At 41.5% G+C, this 27,058-nt stretch overlaps 1 protein-coding gene across 1 annotated transcript; it reads left to right on the top strand.

Moving 5' to 3' along the window:
• The first annotated feature begins 1,288 nt into the window (after positions 1-1,288).
• Positions 1,289-26,778, top strand: LOC106594519 (ATP-dependent Clp protease ATP-binding subunit clpX-like, mitochondrial). Its single transcript, XM_045708231.1, has 14 exons — positions 1,289-1,597; positions 1,782-2,039; positions 2,564-2,718; positions 2,925-3,045; positions 3,739-3,893; positions 4,230-4,392; positions 8,116-8,289; positions 9,135-9,299; positions 10,129-10,217; positions 10,879-11,043; positions 14,912-15,214; positions 20,947-21,039; positions 21,199-21,305; positions 24,910-26,778. Exons 2-14 carry the CDS (start codon positions 1,988-1,990, stop codon positions 24,995-24,997), a joined length of 1,830 nt encoding a protein of 609 aa, XP_045564187.1. The 5' UTR covers positions 1,289-1,597; positions 1,782-1,987; the 3' UTR covers positions 24,998-26,778.
• The last annotated feature ends 280 nt before the right edge of the window (positions 26,779-27,058 follow it).

The raw sequence follows: 27,058 nt of genomic DNA, 5'->3' as shown, positions 1-27,058 counted from the left end.
GAACAGCTTCAATTTGTCTGGGCATGGACTCTACGAGGTGACAAAAGCATTCCACAGGGATGCTGGCCCATGTTGACTCCAATGCTTCCCACATTTGTGTCAAGTTGGCTGGATGTCCTTTGGTTGGTGGAACATTCTTGATACACACAGGAAACTGGTGAGTATGAAAAACCCAGCAGCTGTGCAGTTCTTTACACATTTTGTAAATGTTTTATTTATTTAACCTTTATTTAATTAGGCAAGTCAGTTAAGAACAAATTCTTATTTACAATGACGGCCTATACCGGCCAAACCCGGACGACGCTGGGCCAGTTGTGCGCAGCCCTATGGGACTCCCAATCAGATAAGCCCTTTTTTGTATGGAGGTCTATGAGAGCGTGTCGAATAACATGGTTTATTTGATCTAATAGACATTTCGTAATGTTTAGACTGTTACAAATGTACTAATAAGTGGATGCATGTGGCATTCCGCCAACTTTGAAAAAAAAAACGACTTAGTTGTGCCAGTTGTTCAGAGCATAGCTGCCCTGGTGCCCTCACATTGGCTAGAATGGTCCCACCTGATCTCGCCTGCCTTTCATCGTTGAAGACATGTATTTCCATTGTTGGAGCAGTTACTCTAATATCTTGTCAATATAATAAATAATATTTGATGCAGTTCCCCCCATTGAAATAAATGGCGGCCATCTTGAAAATGGGCACAGCGGTCTAAGGCACTGCATCTCAGTGCTAGAGGTGTCATTACATACACCCTGGTTCGAATCCAGGTTGTATCACAACCGGCCGTGATTGGGAGTCCCACAGGGCGGCGCACAAGTGGCCCAGCGTCGTCCGGGTTTGGCCGGTATAGGCCGTCATTGTAAATAAGAATTTGTTCTTAACTGACTTGTCTAGTTAAATAAAGCTAAAAAAAAAAAAGCTAAAAAACGTCTCCTTGTTCTGTGTGAAATTTGGTCTAGAATCAGATTAGAACACACTATAAGGAGTATAATGACACCAAGATGTTGTCTGACTGTTTCATGTACAGATCATATACTGTAGGTCTAAAAGAGGTCTAAAATAGCCACTTTCATCAAGATACATACTTTTTTATTAAATAAATTGTGATACAAATGTAAAAAGCAAGTCAAACTTACTTCCTCCAAATGAAGTTTCTATGTGAGAATTGCCAGAACAATCTGAGATACCCTAAATATGTTTTGTTTGTCCTGGCGTGGAATCACCCTTGAGCTCAAGCCAATAATAATAGCTGTACGGGGAAGTGTATTTTGTTCATCCTGTCTTGAAGTATAATTATTGGTTGCCCATATTACTCCAATCCAGAGTCATATTTAATACTGCTCTGTTCGAATCTTATTCTGGTTGTTCTAGATCTACAATCTACTGTACAAAGGGAATACGTTTTTTTCTGCTCTCTTCTGAATGGCCCATCATAACACCAATCATTGGTTACATCACTCAAGAATACACTGTCACATAAGAAAATACATGAGGGTTGTGTAACTCGCACCCTCTGTGGTATTGACAGCGTGACAGTGTCATTTGATTTACATTTCATCGATGACTGTATTTGTTTGGCTTTCAAGCCAGCATAATCGTAAGTATATGTTTAGACTACTTTATTGGCAAGCTAGCTAGAACGTTAAGTTACTTGATACTTGTTCTGCCACACTAGTCTCCGCTCTCTAGCTAGATGTAGTCTCCAGGTATAATAACACATGCATATTATGGATATTGTTCTGCATTATAATTACATCCTATTTTCAACTCCTTTTCTACAGGTTTGGACCAGACACACAGACTGGATACGTTAATGCTGGCTAAACTAAACAGTGTGCTCTATTTACCAACGCTACTGCTGGTTCGTTAGCCAGCTAAGCTAGCTAGCTAGCCTGTCAATTAACATATACTTTAGCTAGTTTTTTTAATACTCTGTGATATTCCCCACATTCCTATTTCTATCTTTTCTGTCGACTTAAATAAAAGAATGTCATGCACATGCAGATCAGCGGCGAGATTGTTCATAACTTCTCAAAAAGGTAAGCATATTTTGCTAGCTAGCTAACTTGCTGGCTAGCTAGCTAACGTTAGTCTTCTAGCCAGCCAGCTTGCAAGTTGCACAATCATATAATGTTCAAATACAGCACAAATAATGAATATGAGGTGTTGAGAAAAGCAAACTAATGTGAAATGGGGTAACATGGTTGTTTTGCAAAGTTGGAACCTGCAACATCTACCTGTTAGCCTTGTAGCTAAAGCTAGCTAAGCTGATGTGAACTTGACTTACAGTGTTGTTACGCAAGAAAGTACCATACAGTGGTGGCGCATGCATTACAGTTAGTTATTTTTCCAAAGATTTTGTCAACATTTTCATGTTATGAATAAATGTATGTTTGGGGTAGCTTTCAGGGACATGCCCCCTTATGGATTCATATTTGACACGTATGAGGAAATATAGGTATTTTATCTATTGATTAATAATATGCTCAACGTTTGCTTTGCTGATTTATAAAATGTACATTAACAGTATGTCAGCTGATTGAATCTGCTTGTACGTTCACAGGTATCTCTTCCACCAGAGTCCAGTTATTTTCTATTAGCAGACCAGGAACACCTGAAGTTCGATTAACCAGAAGAGATCCTGTGAGATCCTTCTCCGAATCATCTGTATGTTTTTCATCAAAAGATGTCAAAGATGGCTCCGGTGATGGAGGAAAGGTATGTCAAAATCAGGCCTTATTAACATGTTGTTACTATTAATAAGACATAAATAAAGGTAAAATATTTTTTTAAATACCTGTTGGCTATAAGTAAAGTTGATTGAATGTTATAATATCTTCATGACTTCCTTCATGGTGAATGATCTAGTCCCAGCAGGAGCTACAGTACCTAATCTACGTCCTCTGCTCTTCCACTCTTGACAGAAATCAGTTGGTGATGCAGGAAGTGGGAAAAGAGGAGGTTCCGGTGGCTCCGGAAAAGGAGGCAGCCAGCTACGCTGTCCCAAGTGTGGAGATGCCTGCACACATGTAGAAACCTTTGTGTGTAAGTGTTTTACTTTTCTTTGCATATTTGAAAATAGAGGAATTGAAAAGAGAGGAGAGGAATTGTGTACGGTCAAGCTTGGCACAGGAGCAAATCTCAATTATGTGAAATTGAGTGCTTTGAAAAGTGCTTTGAAATAAGCAGCAAACTATTAGCCAGGTCCCAGATCTGTTTGTGCTGTATGGCCAACTCCTATATGGTCGTTGTTATGCCGAAGATATGCCAATTGACCATACGAGTAGGCAAGACAGCACAAACAGATTGGGAACCCAGGCTAGCAAACTGTGCAGTGACCCTGACACTTACTTTCTTTTAATTTATTTTAATTAATTGAACATATGGTTTATAACATGTACAAGTACCAGTACCAGTCTGAGTGACATGCACATCTTGTGGAAGGGACAGCATTTAAGAGAATATGGTGTTACCCTAGCTTTCATCTGATCTCCTTTACCTAGTATCTACTGGCTCAGTGCAGCTCACACATCTATAGGGAATGCCAGACTTCTGGGCAACAGCTGTCAGACATATTGCGTGTTACTAACAAATAAAGTCCTTATGTAACAAATGGGTCACAGTCACAGAGCAGCTAAGTGTAACACAGGTCTAGTTTGTGTGCTTATGCCCCCACTAGCAATATCATGATCCGGCTTAGTTGGTGCCATAACATCCTTCCCCCCTCCCTCTCCCTAGCTTCAACCCGCTTTGTGAAATGTGAGAAATGTCATCACTTCTTTGTGGTGCTGTCAGAGACCGACTCCAGCAAGAGTCTCAATAAGGAGCAGGAAGCAGCCAACGAGGCCGTCAAACTGGCCTTCCAGCAGAAACCTCCCCCTCCTCCTAAAAAGGTACAGTGGACAAGTCTTACAATGCATTATACCTGCAGGCTTTAAGTAAAGTGTTAACAAGTGGGACAAGAAGAAAAGTAGGATGGTCTGGTGGTCTAAGCCGCTGCCTCAGGTGCACACATACCGCTGCAGCATGGGTTCTAATCTGGCCCACTGCTATTTCAGCACACGCCTCTATCTTTCACCTGTATCTCTCTCTATCCAATAAACATACAGACTTTTAAAAAGTATATGGTAATCAGGATGATTATTAGACATTATAAGGGGGTCATACAAGTCTTGATGCATTATAACTGCATCATGCTTTATGTAAAGTGTTACCAAATTGTCTTTCAGATCTATGCCTACCTGGATAAGTACGTTGTTGGACAGTCCTATGCAAAGAAAGTGCTGGCGGTGGCTGTTTACAACCACTACAAGCGCATCTACAATAACCTTCCGGGAGCGGGCACCAAGCCACAGGCGGAGGTGGAGAAGCAGGCCTCCCTTACTCCACGAGGTTGGTACCGTCCCAATCCCTGAGCTGTCGATCTCCAGTTTGACTCTGTATTTCATTTGTCTGAAATGGCCTTCTCCCTTCCTCGCATCTTATTTCCTCCATCTGCACCTATGTGAATGAACTTGACAGGTGAAAGGAACTATTGAGTAGCTATCCTGTGTCTTCAAATCAGTGCAGAAGAAGAAGAGGAGATGAGAGGAAGCGACTTTATACTATCAAGATGCATCCTAAGTGCAGTGGCAGTTTTTTTCTACTGTGTACCTTGAAATGTAACAGCATGCCATTCACTCAGGTTAACAAAATGCAATAGCCCATGTGTAATGTAAAACAGAATCACAGCTGAATGGAATGAATGGTAGGATAAAGTGTTCTCTTGCAGGCTCCTCTGCAATGGTTTGGCTTGTGTACAATGACTTTTAAAGGCAAAAATAAAACGCCATCTCTTGCAGTCCTTCCTCATCCATGGATTGAAAGTAACGACCCAGGGTTTCCAGATTTCTATAAAATATGACCAATAATTAATTACAATATAAGTGAAATAGTTTTCCTTCCCAAAAATGGTAATTAAGTATGTTAAAAGGTATTTTTGGGGTGTGGGCATACCCAAACAACAGAATGGCGTATACCGGTCATAAAAAAATGTTCATGTGGTTAGACTGCTGATTGGCCAGCTTGATGAAATCCTCCTCTATAAGGAAATAGCAGCATTTTTTAAATGGTTTGTTTGAGATAAAGGTTTGAGGTGTTTTTAAGTGTTTTTTCTCCAATTTATGCTTTGGCCACAAATACGAGTATATGATGTGTCACGCCCTGACCTTAGAGATGTTTATTTTCCTCTAGTTTGGTTAGGTCAGGGTGTGATGTGGGGTGGGAAATCTAGTTTTTCTATTTCTTTGTTTTGGCTGAGTGTGGTTTCCAATCAGAGGCAGCTGTCCATCGTTGTCTCTGATTGGGAACCATACTTAGGCAGCCCTTTTTCTCTCCTTGAGTTGTGGGATCTTGTTTTTGTGTATTTGCCTTTGAGCAGCCCCAGAACGTCACGTTTTCCTCCTGTTTGTTGTTTTGGTGAGTTTCATTTTCATTAAAAAGATGTGGAATTCCATGCACGCTGCGCCTTGGTTTATTTATGATCGGGAGTTCGAAGATAGCGATCGTGACAGAAGATCCCACCACAAGAAAGCCAAGTAGCGTGCGCTTACTGGGAAGACGAGCTGGACCGGGGAGAACCAACTTCGACGGAAGCACCAGAGGCAGCCCCCCAAAAAATTGTGGGGGCACACGGGGAGTTTGGCAGAGTCAGGGTGGAGACCTGAGCCAACTCCCTGTGCTTACCGTGGGGAGTGAGTGACGAGGCAAGCACCGTGTTATGCGGTGATGCGCACTGTGTCGCCAGTGCGCATTCACAGGCCGGTGCGATCTGTGCTCGCGCCCTGCAGTTGTCGAGCTAGGTTGAGCATCCAGCAAAGACGGGTTGTGCCAGCCGTACGCTCCAGACCTCCAGTGCGCCTCCACGGCCCAGTATATCCTGCGCCAGTTCTACGCACCCAGTCTCCAGTGCGTCTCCCCAGTCCGGTGAGACCTGTTCCAGCTCCACGTAAGAAGCCTCCAGTGATGATCTATGGTCCGAAGCCTCCAGTGATGATCCATGGCACGAAGCCTCCAGTGATGATCCATGGCCTGGAGCCTGTAGTGATGATCCATGGCACGAAGCCTTCAGTGATAATCCATGGTCCGGAGCCTCCAGTGATAATCCATGGCACGAAGCCTCCAGTGATGATGCATGGTCCGGAGCCTCCAGTGATAATCCATGGCACGAAGCCTCCAGTGATGATCCATGGCCCGGAGCCTCCAGTGATGATCCATGGCAAGAAGCCTCCAGTGATGATCCATGGCGCGGAACCTGTAGTGATGATCCATGGCACGGAGCCTACAGCGAAGTCCCCCGGTCCGGAGCCTCCGGCGACGGTTCCCAGTCCGGAGCCTCCGGCGACGATTCCCAGTCCGGAGCCTCCGGCGACGATTCCCAGTCCGGAGCCTCCGGCGACGGTTCCCAGTCCGGAGCCTCCGGCGACGGTTCCCAGTCCGGAGCCTCCGGCGAAGGTCTGTAGTCTTCGGCGGCGGCCGGCAGTCCGGAGTCTTCAGCAGCGGTCGGCAGTTCAGAGCCTCTGGCGATGATCCACGGTCTGGTTCCTCCAGTGACACAGAAGCGGGGGGATCAGCGGGCGGAGTGGGGGCTACGCCCCGAACCAGAGCCGCCGCCAAGAATAGATGCCCACCCGGACCCTCCCCTATAGGTTCAGGTTTGCGGCCGGGAGTCCGCACCTTTGGGGGGGGTACTGTCACGCCCTGAACTTAGAGACGTTACTTTTCCTCTAGTTTGTTTAGGTCAGGGTGTGATGTGGGGTGGGCAATCAAGTTTTTCTATTTCTTTGTTTTGGCTGAATGTGGTTTCCAATCAGAGGCAGCCGTCCATCATTGTCTCTGATTGGGAACCATACTTAGGCAGCCCTTTTTCCCTCCTTGAGTTGTGGGATCTTGTTTTTGTGTAGCTGCCTTTGAGCAGCCCCAGAACGTCACGTTTTCCTCCTGTTTGTTGTTTTGGTGAGTTTCATTTTCATTAAAAAGATGTGGAATTCCATGCACGCTGCGCCTTGGTTTATTTATGATCAGGAGTTCGAAAATAGCGATCGTGACATGATGAGTCAACAACATTATTTGGGTATGAGTTAACAGAATATGAACTTTTAAAAGGGAGCTTTTCACTGGACAGTTTCTATACCTGTATTTAACTAGGCAAGTCAGTTAAGAACAAATTTGTATTTTCAATGATGGCCTAGGAACAGTGGGTTAACTGCCTTGTTCAGGGCCAGAAGAACAGATTTTTACCTTGTCAGCTCAGGGATTTGATCTTGCAACCTTTAGGTTACTAGTCCAACGCTCTAACCACTAGGCTACCTGCCTCCCTATTAATGACAATGTCAGATAACACTACTAGTGACCATGTCAGATGGCAACTTTCACTGTCGTTCTGTGGAGCTAGAGAAGACAAGAAGATTGACAAGTAAGTGGTACAGTAACTCGTACAGAATATTAGTTACATGCAGCCAGGGGCTTTCAGCACTTCTCTCACCAAAATGGTCTCTAGCTCGTTAATAGTCTCTTTCCCATGTTCCATTTTAGTCATTTAGCAGACGCTCTTATCCAGAGCGACTTACAGTAGTGAGTACATACATTTCATACATTTCTTCTTTTTTTTTTTTTTTACTGGCCCCCCCGTGGGAATCGATCCCACAACCCTGGCATTGCACACACCATGCTGGCGTTGCAAGCACCATGCTCTACCAACTGAGCCACAGGGAGGGCCCCGTGGCCCTCTCTTAGACATCTACAGTAAGTCAGACAGACAGACAGACAGACAGACAGACAGACAGACAGACAGACAGACAGGATATGGTGGTCAAAAACAGACAGACAAAGACAATCAGACAGAAATACAGACAGACAGATAGTGGCCTAGTAACCTTGTTGTTAATCATGCACATGCACATGGTATATATATCTCTCCACACAGTAACAATACACTGTGCCTTAGTCCAATATTTATTCACACAACACCCTTATTCCCTATATAGTGCACTACATTCCTAGCTGACCTCTCTCTCTCTCCCCCCTTGCCTCTCCATTCCCTCCCTTTCTTTACCTCCTCTCTGTCTGTTCTTTTAGAGTTGCTGCAGATCGCTGGGATCAATACCCATGGCAACGCGCTGGGTGCGTCAGTGCAGCAGCAGAGTCAGCAGCCTGCCCAGGAGAAGAGGGGGGGCGAGGTGCTCGACTCTCACCACGCCAACATCAAACTGGAGAAGAGCAACATCGTGCTGCTGGGACCCACCGGATCGGGTGAGCTTTGAAAGAATTGGAGCAGGTGCCAATTTTTAAGGGAAGTCTTTTTCTACTATAGTGTGCTACTTTGAGCAGAGACTCCTGTGTCCCTCTGTGATTAAACAGTTTGTCATTGAGTCAGCTCTTCAATTGGCCCTACACTGTCATTAGGCCTGCGTAGGGTAGTAATGACATACAGTAGCAGTTGTCATAAATGCTCATACGGGTGGATGGAAACTGATTTTACACAGTTATGACACTGACAGTAAGAGTTGTGCCTAGGGCCTGAATTCACCCTGCACTGCTCTGCATAAGGTGACACAGTTATGGCATTACAGATGGCATTACTGTCACGCTTTCTGACATAACTCTAAAGTCAATTGCTATAAGCTAACATCTACTTTTACAACCATGAATGCCATCTGTTGCGTAGTCGTACGTAGTCTTTTACGAGTTCCCAAGAAGGATCAAACAAAACACATACAAAATAAATTGTAATAGGATTCTTGGCTTTGACATCTATATTACAGGAAACACAAATTGCGTTAAAGCAATAGTACACTCAAAGTCATCATCATGACAGTTTTTGCTCTGTACTGAAAGGGCTCTTGAATAGCTGACTGCTGACATGCACAGTTTGTTGTGATTGTGCTAGTTAGCAACTTCCTTCAAACTGCACGCAGATACATAAAAATGGTATCCATTAGTTCATCTGACTCTGGGGAGGTAGATAAAGGGCCAATATCCTGAAGTATCCCTTTAACACAAAGGTTTTTTTGTGTAGTATTCCTTTAAACAAATGTTGTAAAATGGATGCATTGGTATTTCCTATTGCCTGAAATTGATTGACATCCATATTGCAGGTAAAACCCTCTTGGCCCAGACACTGGCAAGGTGCCTGGATGTGCCCTTCGCCATCTGTGACTGCACCACGCTAACCCAGGCAGGCTATGTGGGCGAAGACATTGAGTCTGTGGTGGCCAAGCTCCTCCAAGATGCCAACAACTCTGTTGAGAAAGCACAACAAGGTATATGCTATAATGTGTTACTTACTTGCTTGTGTATGTGAATGTCTGTGGTTCTGTGTGAAATGTGACAACAGTATGACTATCTTATCAAGTACTGTACTTTAAGCACATCAACTTCAGTCCTTGTCCTAAGAGTTGGTAGAGTTTTGATGGTGAATGATTTCACTGGATAAAGAAAAGTTTATGAAACGTGCCATCTGTCCGACTAGCTTATCAGTTACTATACTTGTAGCAGATCAACTTCTCTAAATGCCCTAAGAGTGGATGTTTTTGAAAGTAAATAACTGAATTAAAGGCACAGTAGGCAGCTTTTTTGATCACCGACCAAATGCACATAGAAATGTTATAGATCTGTCATTCTCATTGAAAGTATGTCTGAGAAGCGGTAGATCCGTTCTATGTGTGCTATTTTTCTGTGCTTCCCGTTTTTGCTCATTTTACTTTGAGTTTTGTATAGCATCTTCAAACATCTGAAAAAAATATATTTTTAGTTATTGAACATATATTTCTTAGTGGTTTAGATGGTACAATGATGCTCTACACTATTCAGGACTTATTTTGTCGCATACACTGAAATTAAGCGAACCATTAGAATTTTAGTAACCAGGAAATGGCGCAGTGATTTCTTCCTATTGTACCTTTAAAGATAGAAAATAGGGACAATGTAGGCCCACATTTTTCATGACTGCTGTGCAACATATATATCGCATGTGTGATGAACCAAGGTGAAGCCAAATATTCTTGTGTGGTAAAAATGTTGATATACTGTATGCTAACTCGCTCTGAATGGTGATTGGTTCTCGGTCTCTTCACTGATTGGCCCTCGCAGGCATCGTGTTCCTGGATGAGGTGGATAAGATTGGCAGTGTGCCCGGAATCCACCAGTTACGAGACGTGGGGGGTGAGGGAGTACAGCAGGTCAGTGTATACTGTGTATAGATAGATATTATAGTGGTTCGATTATTTATAGATATGTAGATCTGTCACTGTCAGGCGGTACAGTCCTGCCATGAACACTGTTTGCCCTGTCGGTTATAAAACCTGTAGATTCTGGCTTTATAACAGATTTCCTTGACCCTTCACCACATTGTCTGTAAAAAACACACTTGGTGACTTGTTGATCTCCCATAAGGATTCCAACATGGGATTATACATACCTGTTACAGTGGTTTCCCATCCAAACTTTACTTGGCGATACTTCCTTAATTGTCTATTTGGAAAGCTCCTGTGTCTTATAACCTTCAGTGGCTAATTGCCCTTGAAACTCAGACAATCAAAAAATGCTCTGAGTTAAATCAAAAGTAAAAAATAAATAAAACATGTTTAGCACCATGTGATAAATTCCCTCATTACCCTTCCACCATCTTGGCTGTTGCCTCTCTTCGCAATATTTGCTCTAGACGCATGTTTGATCGCCCAGAAATGACTAGGGCAAAGATGTTCGAGGATGAGGAGAGGTAATGAGAGAATTTCTCCTGGTGCAAAAACATTTATATGTTTGGAAGAGGTTGAGAAGAGGTTTAGGAAACACTGGGGTATTGTACATTGTGTGTGTCTTATAATGTCTTCTGTTTGGTAGGGTCTACTCAAACTCCTGGAGGGTACTATCATCAACGTCCCCGAGAAGAACTCCAGGAAACTGAGAGGTGAGACGGTCCAGGTGGACACCACCAACATCCTGTTTGTGGCCTCCGGTGCCTTCAACGGCCTAGACCGGATCATCAGCATGAGGAAGTGTGAAAAGGTAAACATTTCAATGTCAACATTTTAATTCCGAATTTTACTTCAATTGATTTTCTTACAGAACTACTTTTTCTGTAAGTAAGTGATATTGCACTGAATCAATGTATCCTGGACTCTGAAGCTCTTTGATCAAGTGCCTTCAGAAAGTATTCATACCCCTTGATTTATTCCACATTTTGTTGTTACAGCCTGAATTCAAAATGGATTAATATATATATATATATATATATATATATATATATATTATAGTTTTTTTCTCTCTCACCCATCTGCACACAGTGCTCCATAATGACAAAGGGAAAACGTGTTTATTAGAAATGTTAGCAAATTTGATTGAAAATGAATTACAGAAATATCTCATTTACATAAGTATTCACACCCGAGTCAATACTTTGTAGAAGCACCTCCCACACTTGGATTATGCAACATTTGCTCATTATTATTTTCAAAATTCTTCAAGCTTTGTCAAATTGGTTGTTGATCATTGCTAGAAACTATTTTCAGTTCTTTGCTTTCTCATTTTTTAAGTACATTTAAGTCAAAACTACAACTCGGCCACTCAAGAACATTCTTCTTGGTAAGCAACTCTAGATTTAGCCATGTGTGTTAGGTTATTGTCCTGCTGAAAGGTGAATTAATCTGAGTGTCTGGTGGAAAGCAGACTGAACAAGGTTTTCCTCTAAGATTTTGCATGTGCTTAGCTCCATTCCGTACATTTTTTATCCCAAAAAACTCCCCAGTCCTTAACGATTACAAGCAATTAGGTTAGTGTTGTGGAGTCACTATAATGAATGTTGATCCATCCTCAGTTTTCTCCTATCACAATCATTAAACTCTAACTGTTTTAAAGTCACCATTGGCCTCATGGTGAAATCCCTGTGCGGTTTCCTTCCTCTATGGCAACTGAGTTAGGAAGGACGCCTGTATCTTTGTATGGACTGGGTGTATTGATTCACCATCCAACGTGTAATTAATAACTTCATCATGCTCAAAGGGCTATTCAATGTCTGCTTTTTTTCACCCATCTATCAATAGGTGCCCTTCTTTGCAAGGCATTTGTAAACCTGGTCTTTGTGGTTGAATCTGTGTTTAAAATTCACTTCTTGGGACCTTACAGTTAATTGTATGTGTGGGTTACAGAGATGAGGTAGTCATTCAAAACACTATTATTGCACCCAGTGAGTCCATGAAAATGATTGTGACTTGTTAAGCAAATTTTTACTCCTGAACTTATTAAGGCTTGCTATAACAAAGTGGATGAATACTTATTGACTCAAGACATTTCAGCTTTACCATTTTTATTAATTTGTAAACATTTCTAAAAACATAATTCTTCTTTGACATTATGGGGTATTGTGTTTAGGCCAGTGACCCCAAATAGTATATTTAATCCATTTAAATTCAGGCAGTAACACAATGAAATGTGGAAAAAGTAAAGGGGTGTGAATACTTTCTGAAGGCACTGTATCGTCATGACATTACAAGGTAAATGAGAAGAACTTTAGTTGTGTTTACAACGCTCTCAACCTGATACAGTCCAGTCACTGTGGACCAAATACTAACTTGAAATTGGTGTGTGTAAAAATTTACTTTAACACGATTTGCGTGAAAATCCAAGTTATTTGTGCATAGGCCTATCTCAAGTTAGGATTCGGCCTTGGGTCAGATAAGACTGCAAATGTGGGTGGGAAGGTGTCAGGTGGTGGGTGTAGCTGGTGCATGAAGTCAGGCGCAGGAGAGGAGAGATGAGTGAACAACGCACTTTACTGAATAAATAGCACAAAGTAAACATACCAATGTGCAAACAATAACGGTTGCCACAAAACACGGGTGAAAACAGCACCCGGAAAAAAACAACCGGAAACGTACCGACCTGAACAATAAACAATCACACACAAAGACATGGGGGAAACAGAGGGTTAAATACATGACCAGTAATTGGGAAATGAAAACCAGGTGTGTGGGAAACAAAGACAAAACCAATGGAAAATGAAAAGTGGATCGGCGATAGCTAGAAGACCTGCGACGTCGACCGCCGAGCGCCGCCCGAACCAGGAGAGGAACCGACTTCGGCGGAAGTCGTGACAGAAGGTTCAAGGGGTGGTCAAGGGGATTTGGATATTCGTAGCAGATTCACCTGTGTGTATGTATATACGGTGCCTTCAGAAAGTATTCAGACCCCTTGACTTTTTCCACATTTTGTTTCGTTGCAGCCTTATTCTAAAATTGATTAAATTGTTTTTTTCCCTTATCAATCTACACACAATACCCCATAAAGACAAAGCAAAAATAGTTTTTTAGAAATATTTGCAAATATTACAAATTAAAAACTGAAATATCACATTTACATAAGTATTCAGACCCTTTACTCAGTACTTTGTTGAAGCACCTTTGACAGCGAGTTCAGCATCGAGACTTCTTGGGTATGACACTACAAGCTTGGCACACCTGTATTTGGGGAGTTTCTCCCATTCTTCTCTGCAGATCCTCTCAACCTCTGTCAGATTAGATGGGGAGCGTTGCTACATAGCTATTTTCAGGTTTCTCCAGAGATGTTTGATCGGGTTCCACTCAGGAACACTCAGAGACATGCCCCGAAGCCACTCCAGCGTTGTCTTGGCTGTGTGCTTAGGGTTGTTGTCCTGTTGGAAGGTGAACCTTCGCCCCAGTTTGAGATCCTGAGCGCTCTGGAGCAGGTTTTTATCAAGGACCTCTCTATACTTTGCTCTGTTCATCTTTGCCTCGATCCTGACTAGTCTCCCAGTCCCTGAAAAATATCCACACAGCATGATGCTGCCAACACCATGCTTCACCGTAGGGATGGTGCCAGGTTTCCACCAGACGTGACGCTTGGCATTCAGGCCAAAGAGTTCAATCTTGGTTTCATCAGAGCACAGAATCTTGTTTCTCATGGTCTGAGAGTCTTTAGGTGTCTTTTGACAAACTCAAAGCGAGCTGTCTTATGCCTTTTACTGAGGAGTGGCTTCGGTCTGGCCACTCTACCATAAAGGCCTGATTGGTGGAGTGCTGCAGAGATGGTTGTTCTTCTGGAAGGTTCTCCCATCTCCACAGAGAAACTCTAGAGCTCTGTCAGAGTGACCATCAGGTTCTTGGTCACCTCCCTGACCAAGGCCCTTTTCCCCCGATTGTTCAGTTTGGCTGGGCGGCCAGTTCTAGGAAGAGCCTTAGTGGTTCCAAACTTCTTCCATTTAAGAATGATGGAGGCCACTGTGTTCTTGGGGACCATCAAAGCTGAAGAAATGTTTTGGTACCCTTCCTCAGATCTGTGCCTCGACACAATCCTGTCTCGGAGCTTTATGGACAATTCCTTCGACCTCGTGGCCTGGTTTTTGCTCTGACATGCACTGTCAACTGTGGGACCTTATTTAGACAGGTGTGTGCCTTTCCAAATCATGTCCAATCAATTAAATATATCACAGGTGGACTCCAATCAAGTTGTAGAAACAGCTCAAGGATGATCAATGGAAACAGGATGCACCTGAGCTCAACTTCGAGTCTAATAGCAAAGGGTCTGAATACTTATAAAAATAAGGTATTTCTGTTTTTTATTTTTAATACATTTGCTAAAATTTCTAACAACCTGTTTTCACTTTCTCATTATGGGGTATTGTGTTATGATTGCTGAGGATTTTTTAAAATTTAATACATTTTATAAAAAGGCTGTAACGTAACAAAATGTGGAAAATGTCAAGGGGTCTGAACACTTTCCGAATGCACTGTATATATTTTTTGTTATTATGTAGGAAAATAAATAAATAGACAATGCAACATAAGTACAAAATCAGCCAACATCAGCATATAGTAGCAGAACTGTCCCTCTTTAACTGAATCCCTCCTCCTCTCTGCAGTATCTGGGCTTCGGCACGCCGTCCAATATGGGACAGGGGCGTCGGGCGGCTACCTCCGCAGACCTGGCCAACAGCAGCGGAGCGAAGATGGACGCCGTGCTGGAGATCAAGGAGAAGGACCGGCTCCTGAAGCACGTGGAGGCCCGGGACCTCATCGAGTTTGGGATGATCCCCGAGTTCGTGGGGCGCCTGCCTGTGGTGGTTCCCCTGCACAGCCTGGATGAGGAGACCCTGGTTAGGATCCTGACGGAGCCACGCAATGCTGTCATACCACAGTACCAGGCCCTGTTCAGCATGGACAAGGTGGAGACTCATTATTGTTATTATTAGTGGTGGTAGTAGTAGTAGTAGTAGTAGTAGTGGTAGTAGAAGTATTAGTGTTACAAGTGGTGGTGGTAGTAATATGTCACGTTTGTCGTTGTTTAAGGAGGACCAAAATGCCGCAGGTATATGTATGCTCATCTTGACTTTTAATAAATTCCAAAATGAACACCAAAAATAACAAAGACGAACTCACGAACAACAAAACAGTCTGGCAAGGCACAAGGCTAAACTCAGAACAATCTCCCACAATTAAACAGACAAACACACCCAACTAATATAGGACTTCCAATCAAAGGCAACACCACACAGATGCCTTCAATTGGAAGTCCACCCCAATTAACTCTACATAGAAATAGACTACCTAGACTAAACATAGAATTACATAAACATAGATCATAAACCAAAAACCCGTAAATACTAAATCAAACGCCCTTTTACCAAAACACCACCCCGAACCACATAAAACAAATACCCTCTGCCACGTCCTGACCAAACTACAATAACAATTAAGCCTTATACTGGCCAGGACGTGACATAATAGTGGTATAAGTTGCAGTGGGGTTAGTGGTGGTGGTGGTGGTAGTAATAGTCGTAGTAGTAGTAGTAATAATCGGTCCCTTCAGGATTTTGCCATTCTGTACATTAAACAGTCATCGCAATATTATTGCGTAAAACTGACGATCACCCCACATTTACAGCATAATGTGGTTCAGTCGATCCAGACGCAAACAAACGTTTTCCATCATCGCATATTGCCATGCAAAATGTCAGAATTACCGCAGCAAAATAAAGCATTTATGCCTGCAAATATCACAACAAATCTCTGCCAAATCCTGGAAGGACTGAGTGGTAGTAGTAGTAGCAGCAGTAGTGGTAGCTGTAGCAGTAGTAGTGATAGTAATAGTAGTAGTAGTAGTGAAGTAGTAGTAGTAGTGGTAGTAGTGGTAGTAGTAGTAATATAAGTAGCCGTGATAGTAGGAGTAGTAGTAGTAATTTTGATATAAGTAGCAGCAGTAGTAGTAATAGTAGCAGTAGTAGTAGTAGCATCAGTAGTACTGTAGCGGTAGTAGCAGCAGTTGTAGTAGCAGCAGCAATAGTAGTAGTAGTAATAGTAGCAATAGTAGTAGTAGTAGTAACAGTTGTAGTAGTAATAGTAGTAGTAGCAGTAGTAATAGCAGTAGTAGTAGTAGCAGTTGTAGTAGTTGTAGTAGCAGCAGCAGTAGTAGTAGCAGTAGTAGTAGCAGCAATAGTTGTAGTTGCAGTAGTAGCAGTAGTAGCAGCAGCAGTAGCAGCAGCAGTAGCAGCAGCAGTTGTAGTAGTAGTAGTTGTAGTAGCAGCAGTAGTTGCAGTAGTAGCAGCAGTAGTTGCAGCAGTAGGAGCAGCAGTAGTAGCAGTAGTAGCAGCAGGAGTATCAGTAGTAGTAGTAGAAGTAGTAGTAGTAGTAGCAATAGTAGTAGTAGCAGCAGTAGCAATAGTAGTAGCGGTAGTAGTAGCAGCAGCAGTAGTAGTAGAAGTTGTAGTCACAGTAGTAGTAGTAGCAGCAGCAGTAGTGATAGTAGTAATAGTAGTAGTGATAGTAGTAGTAACAGTGATATAAATAGCAGTAGTAGCAGTGATAGTAGTAGCAGCAGTAGTAGTAGTTGTAGTAGTAGCAGCAGTAGTAGTAGCAGCATTTGTAGTAGTAGCAGCAGTAGTTGTAGTAGTAGCAGCAGTAGTAGCAGCAGTAGTAGCAGCAGTAGAAGCAGCAGTAGTAGCAGCAGTAGTAGCAGTCGTAGAAGCAGTAGCAGTAGTAGTATCAGTAGTAGTAGTAGAAGGACTAGTAATAGTAATAGTAGTAGTAGCAGTGGTAGTAGCAGTAATAGTAGTAGCAGGAATAGTAGTAGTAGTAGTAGCAGTAGTAGCAGCAGCAGTAGTAGCGGTAGTAGTAGCAGAAGTAGCAATAGTAGTAGTAGTAACAGGAATATTAATTGTAGTAGCAGGAATAGTAGCAGCAGTAGCAGTAGTAGTAGTAGCAGCAGTAGTAGTAGTAGTAGTGATAGTAGTAGTAGTAGGAGTAATAGTGATATAAGTAGCAGTAGTAGCTGTCATAGTAGTAGCAGCAGATGTAGTAATGGTAGCAGTAGCAGTAGTAGTAGTAGCAGCAGCAGTATCAGTAGTAATAGTAGTAGTAGTAGCAGCAGCAATAGTAGTAGGATCAGTAGTAGAGGTCGACCAATTATGATTTTTCAATACCGATACCGATTATTGGAGGGCCAAAAAAATGCCGATACCGATTGATCGGCCAATTTATTTTATTTGTAATAATGACAATTACAACAATACTGAATGAACACTTATTTTAACTTAATATAATACATCAATAAAATCAATTTAGCCACTACTACTGTTCAATTGGGTTTAAATAATGCAAAAACAAAGTGTTGGAGAAGAAAGTAAAAGTGCAATATGTGCCATGTAAAAAAGCTAACGTTTAAGTTCCTTGCTCAGAACATGAGAACATATGAAAGTTGGTGGTTCCTTTTAACATGAGTCTTCAATATTCCCAGGTAAGATGTTTTAGGTTGTAGTTATTATAGGAATTATAGGACTTTTTCTCTCTATATACGATTTGTATTTCATATACCTTTGACTATTGGATGTTCTTATAGGCACTTTAGTATTGCCAGTGTAACAGTATAGCTTCCGTCCCTCTCCTCGCTCCTACCTCGAAGCAGCGTTACCCATGTAGAGGAAGGGGAACAACTACTCCAAGTCTCAGAGCGAGTGACGTTTGAAACGCTATTAGCGTGCACCCGGCTAACTAGCTAGCCATTTCACATCGGTTACACCAGCCTAATCTTGGGAGTTGACAGGCTTAAAGTCATAAACAGCTGTCACGGCTGTCGTAGTGATGAGACCAAGGCGCAACGGGTTGCGTGCTCAACATATTATTTATTAAAGATGTGAACATGAAAAACAAGAAAATACAGAAACACGACAGGAACAGTTTTGCAGGCTAACAAAACGCAGTGCAAAAACAACTACCCACAACTAAACAGGTGAAAACAAGCACTTTAAATATGACTCCCAATCAGGAACAACGATGAACAGCTGTTCCTGATCGAGAGCCACACAGACCAAAGAAATATATAAACTAGAAACCTAGAACACAAAAACCCAGAACATACACCAAAACCCCGGAACACATAAATACAACACCCCTCTACATACACATAACCCCCCGAACCACATAAAACAAATACCCTCTGCCACGTCCTGACCAAACTACAATAACAAATACTCCCTCTACTGGTCAGGACGTGACAACAGCGCAATGCATTGCGAAGGGCTGCTGGCAAAACGCACAAAAGTGCTATTTTGAATGAATGCTTACGAGCCTGCTGCTGCCTACCATCGCTCAGTCAGACTGCTCTATCAAATCATAGACTTAATTATAACATAATAACACACAGAAATACGAGCTTTAGGTCATTAATATTGTCGAATCCGGAAACTATCATCTCGAAAACAAAACGTTATACCTGTTACATTGCACAACCTTCAGTGTTATGTCATAATTACGTAAAATTCTGGCAAATTAGTTCGCAACGAGCCAGGCGGCCCAAACTGTTGCATATACCCTGACTGCATGCAATGAACGCAAAATGACACAATTTCACCTGGTTAATATTGCCTGCTAACCTGGATTTCTTTTAGCTAACTATGCAGGTTTAAAAATATATACTTCTGTGTATTGATTTTAAGAAAGGCATTGATGTTTATGGTTAGGTACAGTCGTGCAACGATTGTGCTTTTTTCGCAAATGCGCTTTTGTTAAATCATATATCATCCCCTGTTTGGCGAAGTCGGCTGTCTTTGTTAGGAAGAAATATTCTTCACAGTTCGCAACGAGCCAGGCGGCCCAAACTGCTGCATATACCCTGACTCTGTTTGCAAGAGAAGTGACACATTTTCCCTAGTTCATGGTCAAAAGAAATTCATGTTAGCAGGCAATATTAACTAAATATGCAGGTTTAAAAATATATACTTGTGTATTGATTTTAAGAAAGGCATTGATGTTTATGGTTGGAGCAACGTGTACCTAAGCGATTATATGCAATGCAGGACAGGCTAGATAAACTAGTAATATCATCAACCATGTGTAGTTAACTAGTGATTATGATTGATTGATTGTTTTTTATAAGATAAGTTTAATGCTAGCTAGCAACTTACCTTGGCTTCTTACTGCATTCGCGTAACAGGCAGGCTCCTCGTGGAGTGCAACGTAAAGCAGGTGGTTAGAGCGTTGGACTAGTTAACCGTAAGGTTGCAAGATTGAGTCCCTGAGCTGACAAGGTCAAAATCTGTCGTTCTGCCCCTGAACAAGGCAGTTAACCCACCGTTCCTAGGCCGTCATTGAAAATAAGAATGTGTTCTTAACTGACTTGCCTAGTTAAATAAAGGTCTAAAAAATAATAATAATAATCGGCCAAATCGGTGTCCAAAAATACCTATTTCCGATTGTTATAAAAACTTGAAATCGGCCCTAATTAATCGGCCTTTCCGATTAATCAGTCGACCTCTAATCAGTAGTAGTAGTAGCAGTAGTATCAGCAGTAGTAGCAGCAGTTGTAGTAGTAGTAGCAGCAGTAGTAGTAGCAGTAGTGATAGTAATAGTAGTAGTAGCAGTAGTGATAGTAGTAGTAGTAGTAGTAATAGTGATATAAGTAGCAGTAGTAGCAGTGATAGTAGTAGCAGCAGTTGCAGTAGTAGTAGTAGCAGCAGTATCAGTAGTAATAATAGTAGTAGTAGTAGCAGCAATAGTAATAGTTGTAGTAGCAGTAGTAGTAGTAGTAGCAGCAATAGTAGTAGGATCGGTAGTAGTAGTAGTAGCAGCACTAGTACCAGCAGTAGTAGCAGCAGTTGTAGTAGTAGCAGCAGTAGTAGCAGCAGTTGCAGCAGTAGTAGCAATAGTAGCAGCAGTTGTAGCAGTAGCAGTAGTAGTAGCAGTAGTGATAGTAATAGTAGTAGTGGTAGTAACAGTGATATAAGTAGCAGTAGTAGCAGTGATAGTAGTAGCAGCAGTTGTAGTAGTAGTAGCAGCAGTAGTAGAAGTAGTAGCAGCAGTATCAGTAGTAATACTAGTAGTAGTAGTAGTAGCAGCAATAGTAGTAGTAGTAGGATCAGAAGTAGTAGTAGCAGCAGTAGTAGCAGTCGTACCAGCAGTTGTTGCAGCAGCAGTAGTAGCAGTAGTAGTAGTAGCAGTAGTAGTAGCAGGAATAGTAATAGAAGTAGTAGTAGCAGCAGTCGTAGTGGTAGTAGCAACAGTTGTAGCAGTAGCAGTAGTAATAGTAGCAGTAGTAATAGTAGTAGTAGCAGCAGCAGTAGTAGTAGTGATAGTAGTATTAATATAAGTAGCAGTGATAGTAGTAGTAGTAGTAGTGATAGAAGTAGCAGTAGTTTCAGTGATAGTAGTAGCAGCAGTAGCAACAGCAGTAGTAGTAATGCCGTCATCCCCCAGTACCAGACCCTGTTCAGCATGGACAAGGTGTTTCAGGAGGGGAGGGGGTGTGGGGGGGAGGAGGGGTGTGCGTACTTTCCTGTATTTATCTGTGTTTGGATGTGCACACACTAGTGTCTGTGTATATACATCTGTGGGTTCTGATGTCTTTGCGTGTGCCCTCCAAAAAAGTTGTGATGATTTCATTCACACTTGTATTACCTCATTCCAGTGTGAACTGAATGTAACTCCAGATGCCTTGAGAGCCATCGCCAGGTTGGCTTTGGAAAGGAAGACCGGTGCTCGTGGGCTAAGGTCCATTATGGTAAGTACCTCAATATGTATTTTGAAATGTACAGTAATGTAATGTATGTATTGTGATTTACATTTTTAAATGTATATTTCAGAATATGAAATGTAATTGTTTTACATGCATTTTGAAATGTACGTCTTAAACCATTGAGGGTTCGCTTGTCTTTTTAAGGAAAAATTGCTTCTTGAACCCATGTTTGAAGTGCCACACTCAGACATCATGGCTGTTGAGCTGAACAAAGACGTAGTCCAAGGGAAATCAGTGCCTGTGTATGTAAAGTAAGTATTCATAATTACCTGAGACTCAACTCGGTTGAAAATAAATTTAAACACACGTTATTCAATTATTGTATCCACACAGCTCGCGGGCGCCAACGAGCGTCTGCATTACCAAGCGCTCAAATAGAAGTCAGTTCTATTTGTGATGCTGAACGTGGTGCAAGTCCTGCCTCTCCCATATCCTCATTGGTTTATAGAAGCAGATACCTACGTGCCATCTCCTCATTGGTTAAACCCACGTGGTTGATTGAAAGATGAACTGAGTTCGGTCGGTCGTCATGGTAACTATGGAAGTTAGATGCCAATCGCCATATAAAGTCCAAAGAAGAAAAAGCCTGGAAGGAGGAGAGATGACTAGAAACGATTCGGTTGACCGTTTTATGTGTGGATTAATTGTCGGAGTAGAGGACCTTGTGCATTTCAGGTAAAATAACAACTCAACATTTATATCCCAGGACAAATTAGCTAAAAACAGCAAGCTAGCTAAATATGACAAATTAGCTAGCAACTGCAAGCTAGCAAGCAAAATTGCCATACATGTTTAATGCTTTTCGACCTGTCCCCAAATTAATATAATTGGTTCAGAGTTTGTTTTAATATTACAACCTGCGTGTCGTGATCGCGTTTGATGTGGGGGGACAAAATCAATTTGTGCACGATGGCGCAAGCGCGCAGCTGGTTTGGGTATGGCGTAAGTAACAGTCAGCAAAATGGAAACCTTACTGGAGACCTAGTCATTTTTGGAGGCATGAAGCAGAAGTAGCTAGCAAAGGACAGCAGGAGCAGTAGTTAGCCAAATTGTTAGCTACTGTATTTACTCTCTTTGCTAGAAACCAGATTGCTGCTTAAGGCCTTCAAAACAGCCATGACAATTCTCCAATAATTTGTATTTTACCTTTACTAGGCTAGTCAGTTAAGAACAAATTCTTATTTTCAATGACAGCCTAGGAACAGTGGGTTAACTGCCTGTTCAGGGGCAGAACGACAGATTTGTACCTTGTCAGCTCAGGGATTTGTCCAACTCTCTAACCACTAGGCTACCTGCCGCCCCAATAATAATACATTTGGACGTGTGACACATCCACTTGAATAGCGTATTGCAAAATGTTATATCAAATCAAATTATATTAGTGACATGTGCCGAATACAACAGGTGTAGTAGACCTTACAGTGAAATGCTTACTTACAAGCCCCTAACCAATAATGCAGTTTAAAAAATACGAATAAGAAATAAAAGGAACAAGTAATTAAAGAGCAGCAGTAAAATAACAATAGGCAGACTACAGTGGCAAGAAAAGGTATGTGAACCCTTTGGAATTACCTGGATTTCTGCATAAATTGGTCATAAAATTTGATCTGATCTTCATCTAAGTCACAACAATAGACAATAACTGCTTAAACTAATAACACACAAACAATTATACTTTTTCATGTCTTTAGTGAACACACCATGTAAACATTCACAGTGTAGGGTGGAAAAAGTATGTGAACCCTTGGATTTAACTGGTTGACCCTCCTTTTGGCAGTAATAAACTCAACCAAACGTTTTCTGTATTTGCGGATCAGACCTGCACACGATCAGGAGGAATTTTGGACCATTCATCTTTACAAAACTGTTTCATTTCAGCAATATTCTTGGGATGTCTGATGTGAACCTCTCGAGGTCATGACACAGCATTTTAAATTGGGTTGAGGTCAGGACTCTGATTGGGCCACTCCAGAAAGCATATTTTCTTCTGTTGAAGCCATTCTGTTGTTGATTTACTTCTGTGTTTTGTGTCGGTGTCCTGTTGCATCACCCAACTTCTGTTGAGCTTCAATTGGCAATGTATTCATTAAATGTATTCATTAAACTTGGGAATTCATTTTTCCGTCAATGATAGCAAGCTGTCCAGGCCCTGAGGCAGCAAAGCAGCCCCAAACCATGATGCTTCCTCCACCATACTTTACAGTTGGGATGAGATGTTGGTGTGCTGTGCCTTTTTTTCTCCACACATAGTATTGTGTGTTCCTTCCAAACAACTCAAATTTAGTTTAATCTGTCCACAGAATATTTTGAATATATTCTGGAACATCCAGGTGCACTTTTACAAACTTCAGACGTGCAGCAATGTTTTTTTGGACTGCAGTGGCTTCTTCCGTGGTGTCCTCCCATGAACACCCTTCTTGTTTAGTGTTTTACGTATCGTAGACTCATCAACAGAGATGTTAGCATGTTCCAGAGATTTCTGTAAGTCTTTGGCTGACACTTGGATTCTTCTAAACCTCATTGAGCATTCTGCACGGTGCTCTTGCAGTCATCTTTGCAGGACGGCCACTCTTAGGGAGAGTAGCAACAGTGCTGAACTTTCTCCATTTATATACAATTTGTCTTATCATGGACTGATGAACATGAAGGCTTTTAGAGATACTTTTGTAACCCTTTTCAGCTTTATGCAAGTCAACAATTCTTAATCTTATGTCTTCTGAGATCTCTTTTGTTCGAGGCATGGTTCACATCAGGCAATGCTCCTTGTGAATAGCAAACTCAAATTTTGTGCGTTTTTTTTATAGGGCAGGGCAGCTCTAACCAACATCTCCAATCTCGTCTCATTGATTGGACTCCAGGTTAGCTGACTCCTGACTCCAATTAGCTTTTGGAGAAGTCATTAGCCTAGGGGATCACATAATTTTTCCAACCTACACTGTGAATGTTTAAATGATGTATTCAATATAGACAAGAAACATACAATAATTTGTGTGTTATTGGTTTAACACTGTGTTTTTCTATTGTTGTGAGTTAAGATGAAGATCAGATCGAATTTTATGACTAATTTATGCAGAAATCCAGGTAATTCCAAAGGGCTCACATACTTTTTCTTGCAACTGTATATACAGGGGCTACAGGTACAGAGTCAATGTGCAGGGGCACCGGTTAGTCGAGGTAATTGAGGTAATATGTACATGTAGGTAGAGTTATTAAAGTGACAATGCATAGATAATAACAGAGAGTAGCAGCGGCATAAAAGAGGGGGGTGGGGGGGGGGTTGGGGGCAATGCAAATAGTCTGGGTAGCCATTTTATTAGATGTTCAGGACTCTTATGGCTTGGAGGTAGAGGCTGTTTAGAAGCCTCTTGGACCTAGACTTGGCGCTCCGGTACCGCTTGCTGTGCGGTAGCAGAGAGAACAGTCAATGACTAGCGTGGCTGGAGTCTTTGACAATTTTTAGGGCCTTCCTCTGGCAACACCTGGTATAGAGGTCCTGGATGGCAGGAAGCTTGACCCCAGTGATGTACTGGGCCGTACGCACTACCCTTTGTAGTGCCTTACGGTCAGAGGCCGAGCAGTTGCCATACCAGGCAGTGATGCAACCAGTTAGGATTTTATTTTTTATTTATTTCACCTTTATTTAACCAGGTAGGCAAGTTGAGAACAAGTTCTCATTTACAATTGTGACCTGGCCGGTGCTCTCGGTGGTGCAGCTGTAGAACCTTTTGAGGATCTGACGACCCATGCAAATCTTATATGGTGTGGTTTCACAGCAATTTAATTGAAAATACAGTATTTTACCATGACTTTTCATTTATTTGCAGCAGGATTTAATATTTTTTTGTGTGTCTCCAGAGCACCTGCTAAAGAGTCTGAAGAGGAGTATGACTCTGGGATAGAGGAGGAGAGCTGGCCAAGGCAGGCGGATGCAGCCAACAACTAACTAACAGTCCAAAATGGAACTTCAGAAATTGCCATCATTTCAATTTAATAAGCTATGGCATTTTACAAATACCATTATTGTAACTTCAAATGTAATTATGTCATCTGAATTACATCAGTGTTGATCATGAGGATGTAGGTTATGCGATTTCATACATCGGAAAAAGTTTGTTCCCATATTGTTGCAAAGGTTTAAGAATTAACATTAACCAAGTATTCTCTACCCATCTTTCCCAGAGAGAGAGAAAAGGAGAGAGAACGTTATCCTGTTTAAATGTAAAGATACTTTTACTTTTTCTCATAAAGTAGCTAGTGTCTCTTTGTGATAAGTACTTGTTTGGGAAACCTTAACGGAAATGGATTGTAACAAGTCCAAAATCTATTTTCTCTTATTTCATTTTGACACCATTTTATTTTTGACAATCAAGGATTAAGGTAAAGATAGGATACTTTTTTGTTTGTTTGTTTTAACCACCATGTCTTTCTGATGTAATTTAGGAAGCCATTTTGTTTCTTCACAACTCTCTGACGAGGTCAGCCAGGTCATAAAAACCAGCATTCTTTACAGAACAAGTATTTATAGTCAAATTGTTAACTTTTTCAAAAAAGATCAGTTTGGCTGCTCTGTGGTGGATTTCAAATATCCAACACTGGAATTACTAGTATACTGTATGTACAGTTAGTATGCCATGTATGAGATGAAACGTGTAAGATATCTAGGCTTGAGATGGGGGGGCTTGAATTGATCCCAACCAGCTTTGATAATGTCAGATTTTCAACACACTTTCCCATTGTGGTTGTTTTTGACGTTTCTTTATGGAACCGTTTAGAACTACCTACACATTAAATGAAGCCATGACATCACTGGTGTTTTTGAATGGAAACATACCAGTCTTTAGAAATGCATTGTCTGATTTGCTCAACACTATACACTGAAAAACTGTTCATTCAATGCAGTTTCTTTAAAAGAAGCTGGGCTTTTTTGTACACTTTATATACAGATATAACGTTTTGAAATCTCAGATAGTAAGGGCCTAGAATCTAGATAATTTGCTCAATTCCACTTTGACCCCTAGACCCCAACCCCTAGGCACCTGTGTAGATCTCAGAAGATTTGATAGGTGTTAGCAATATGGTAACAGTTTAGTCTTTCTCTTATGGGTTTCTGTGATGTTGGTTACACCCATCCAAACCTTTCAAATCTACACAAGTACATAGGGACTTTATCTTGGGGCTTATGTTGCATTCATAACCAAGTGGGAAGGTGGTAATTACCCGCTGTGAAGTCGTAAATAACAGTTGGATGCATTCACATGCTTTGAACTCGTTGAGAAACGCTGATTGGCTAATGGCAAACAAGCTGCGTCAATCATAAACTAAAAGTACAGCTATCATGCTTGTAAACATATGTGTTCAAAAACATTAATAGATAGCTTTTTATAAATAATGTTTTACTGCATATAACTGCCTAAAATGCTGTTATCGAGGTCATTTCCTTAGTGGGTGACGTCAGAGGTCAACATGTGGGAGAAGTTGGCGCTCAGGGATGATATATGAGTTTCCCACTAGTAATTACCAGTTGGAGGGGCGTTCAAGTAGGTTTTGTATGTGGTAAATAACACCTTCCCACTTGGTTATAAGGTCTTGATTTAGAATTGGGCAATTGTGTGATGTACAGTCCATCAGAACTGATGCCATCTGTGTGGCAGCAACCCTATTTTGCTCTGAATAGTTGTGAACCTATGTAAATGTGAGACTTTAATAAATATATTAAGCACTTAAGAGTGTTCAGAGGTTGTTTGATGAACTACAGTTGTCCAGTGTTCTTCAGTCCTGGTGGGTTTATTTAGTCCTAGCCACCCAAAAACATGCACCTTCATCAGTTTTTATAGGCTGCGGTTACACAGGCAGCCCAATCTTGATATTTTGCAAATTAGTGGAAAAAGATCCGAATTGGGCTGTCTGAGTAAATATTTATATGATTAGATATATATTTATATTATTAGATATATATTTATATTATTAGATATTTATATTATCTATATATTATTAGATATATATT

This window comes from Salmo salar, chromosome ssa26 (genome assembly GCF_905237065.1).
Source record: "Salmo salar chromosome ssa26, Ssal_v3.1, whole genome shotgun sequence".
Classification (NCBI taxonomy): domain Eukaryota; kingdom Metazoa; phylum Chordata; class Actinopteri; order Salmoniformes; family Salmonidae; genus Salmo; species Salmo salar.
Note: the sequence above shows the minus strand (reverse complement) of the source record. Positions and strands in the feature narration are given on the sequence as shown.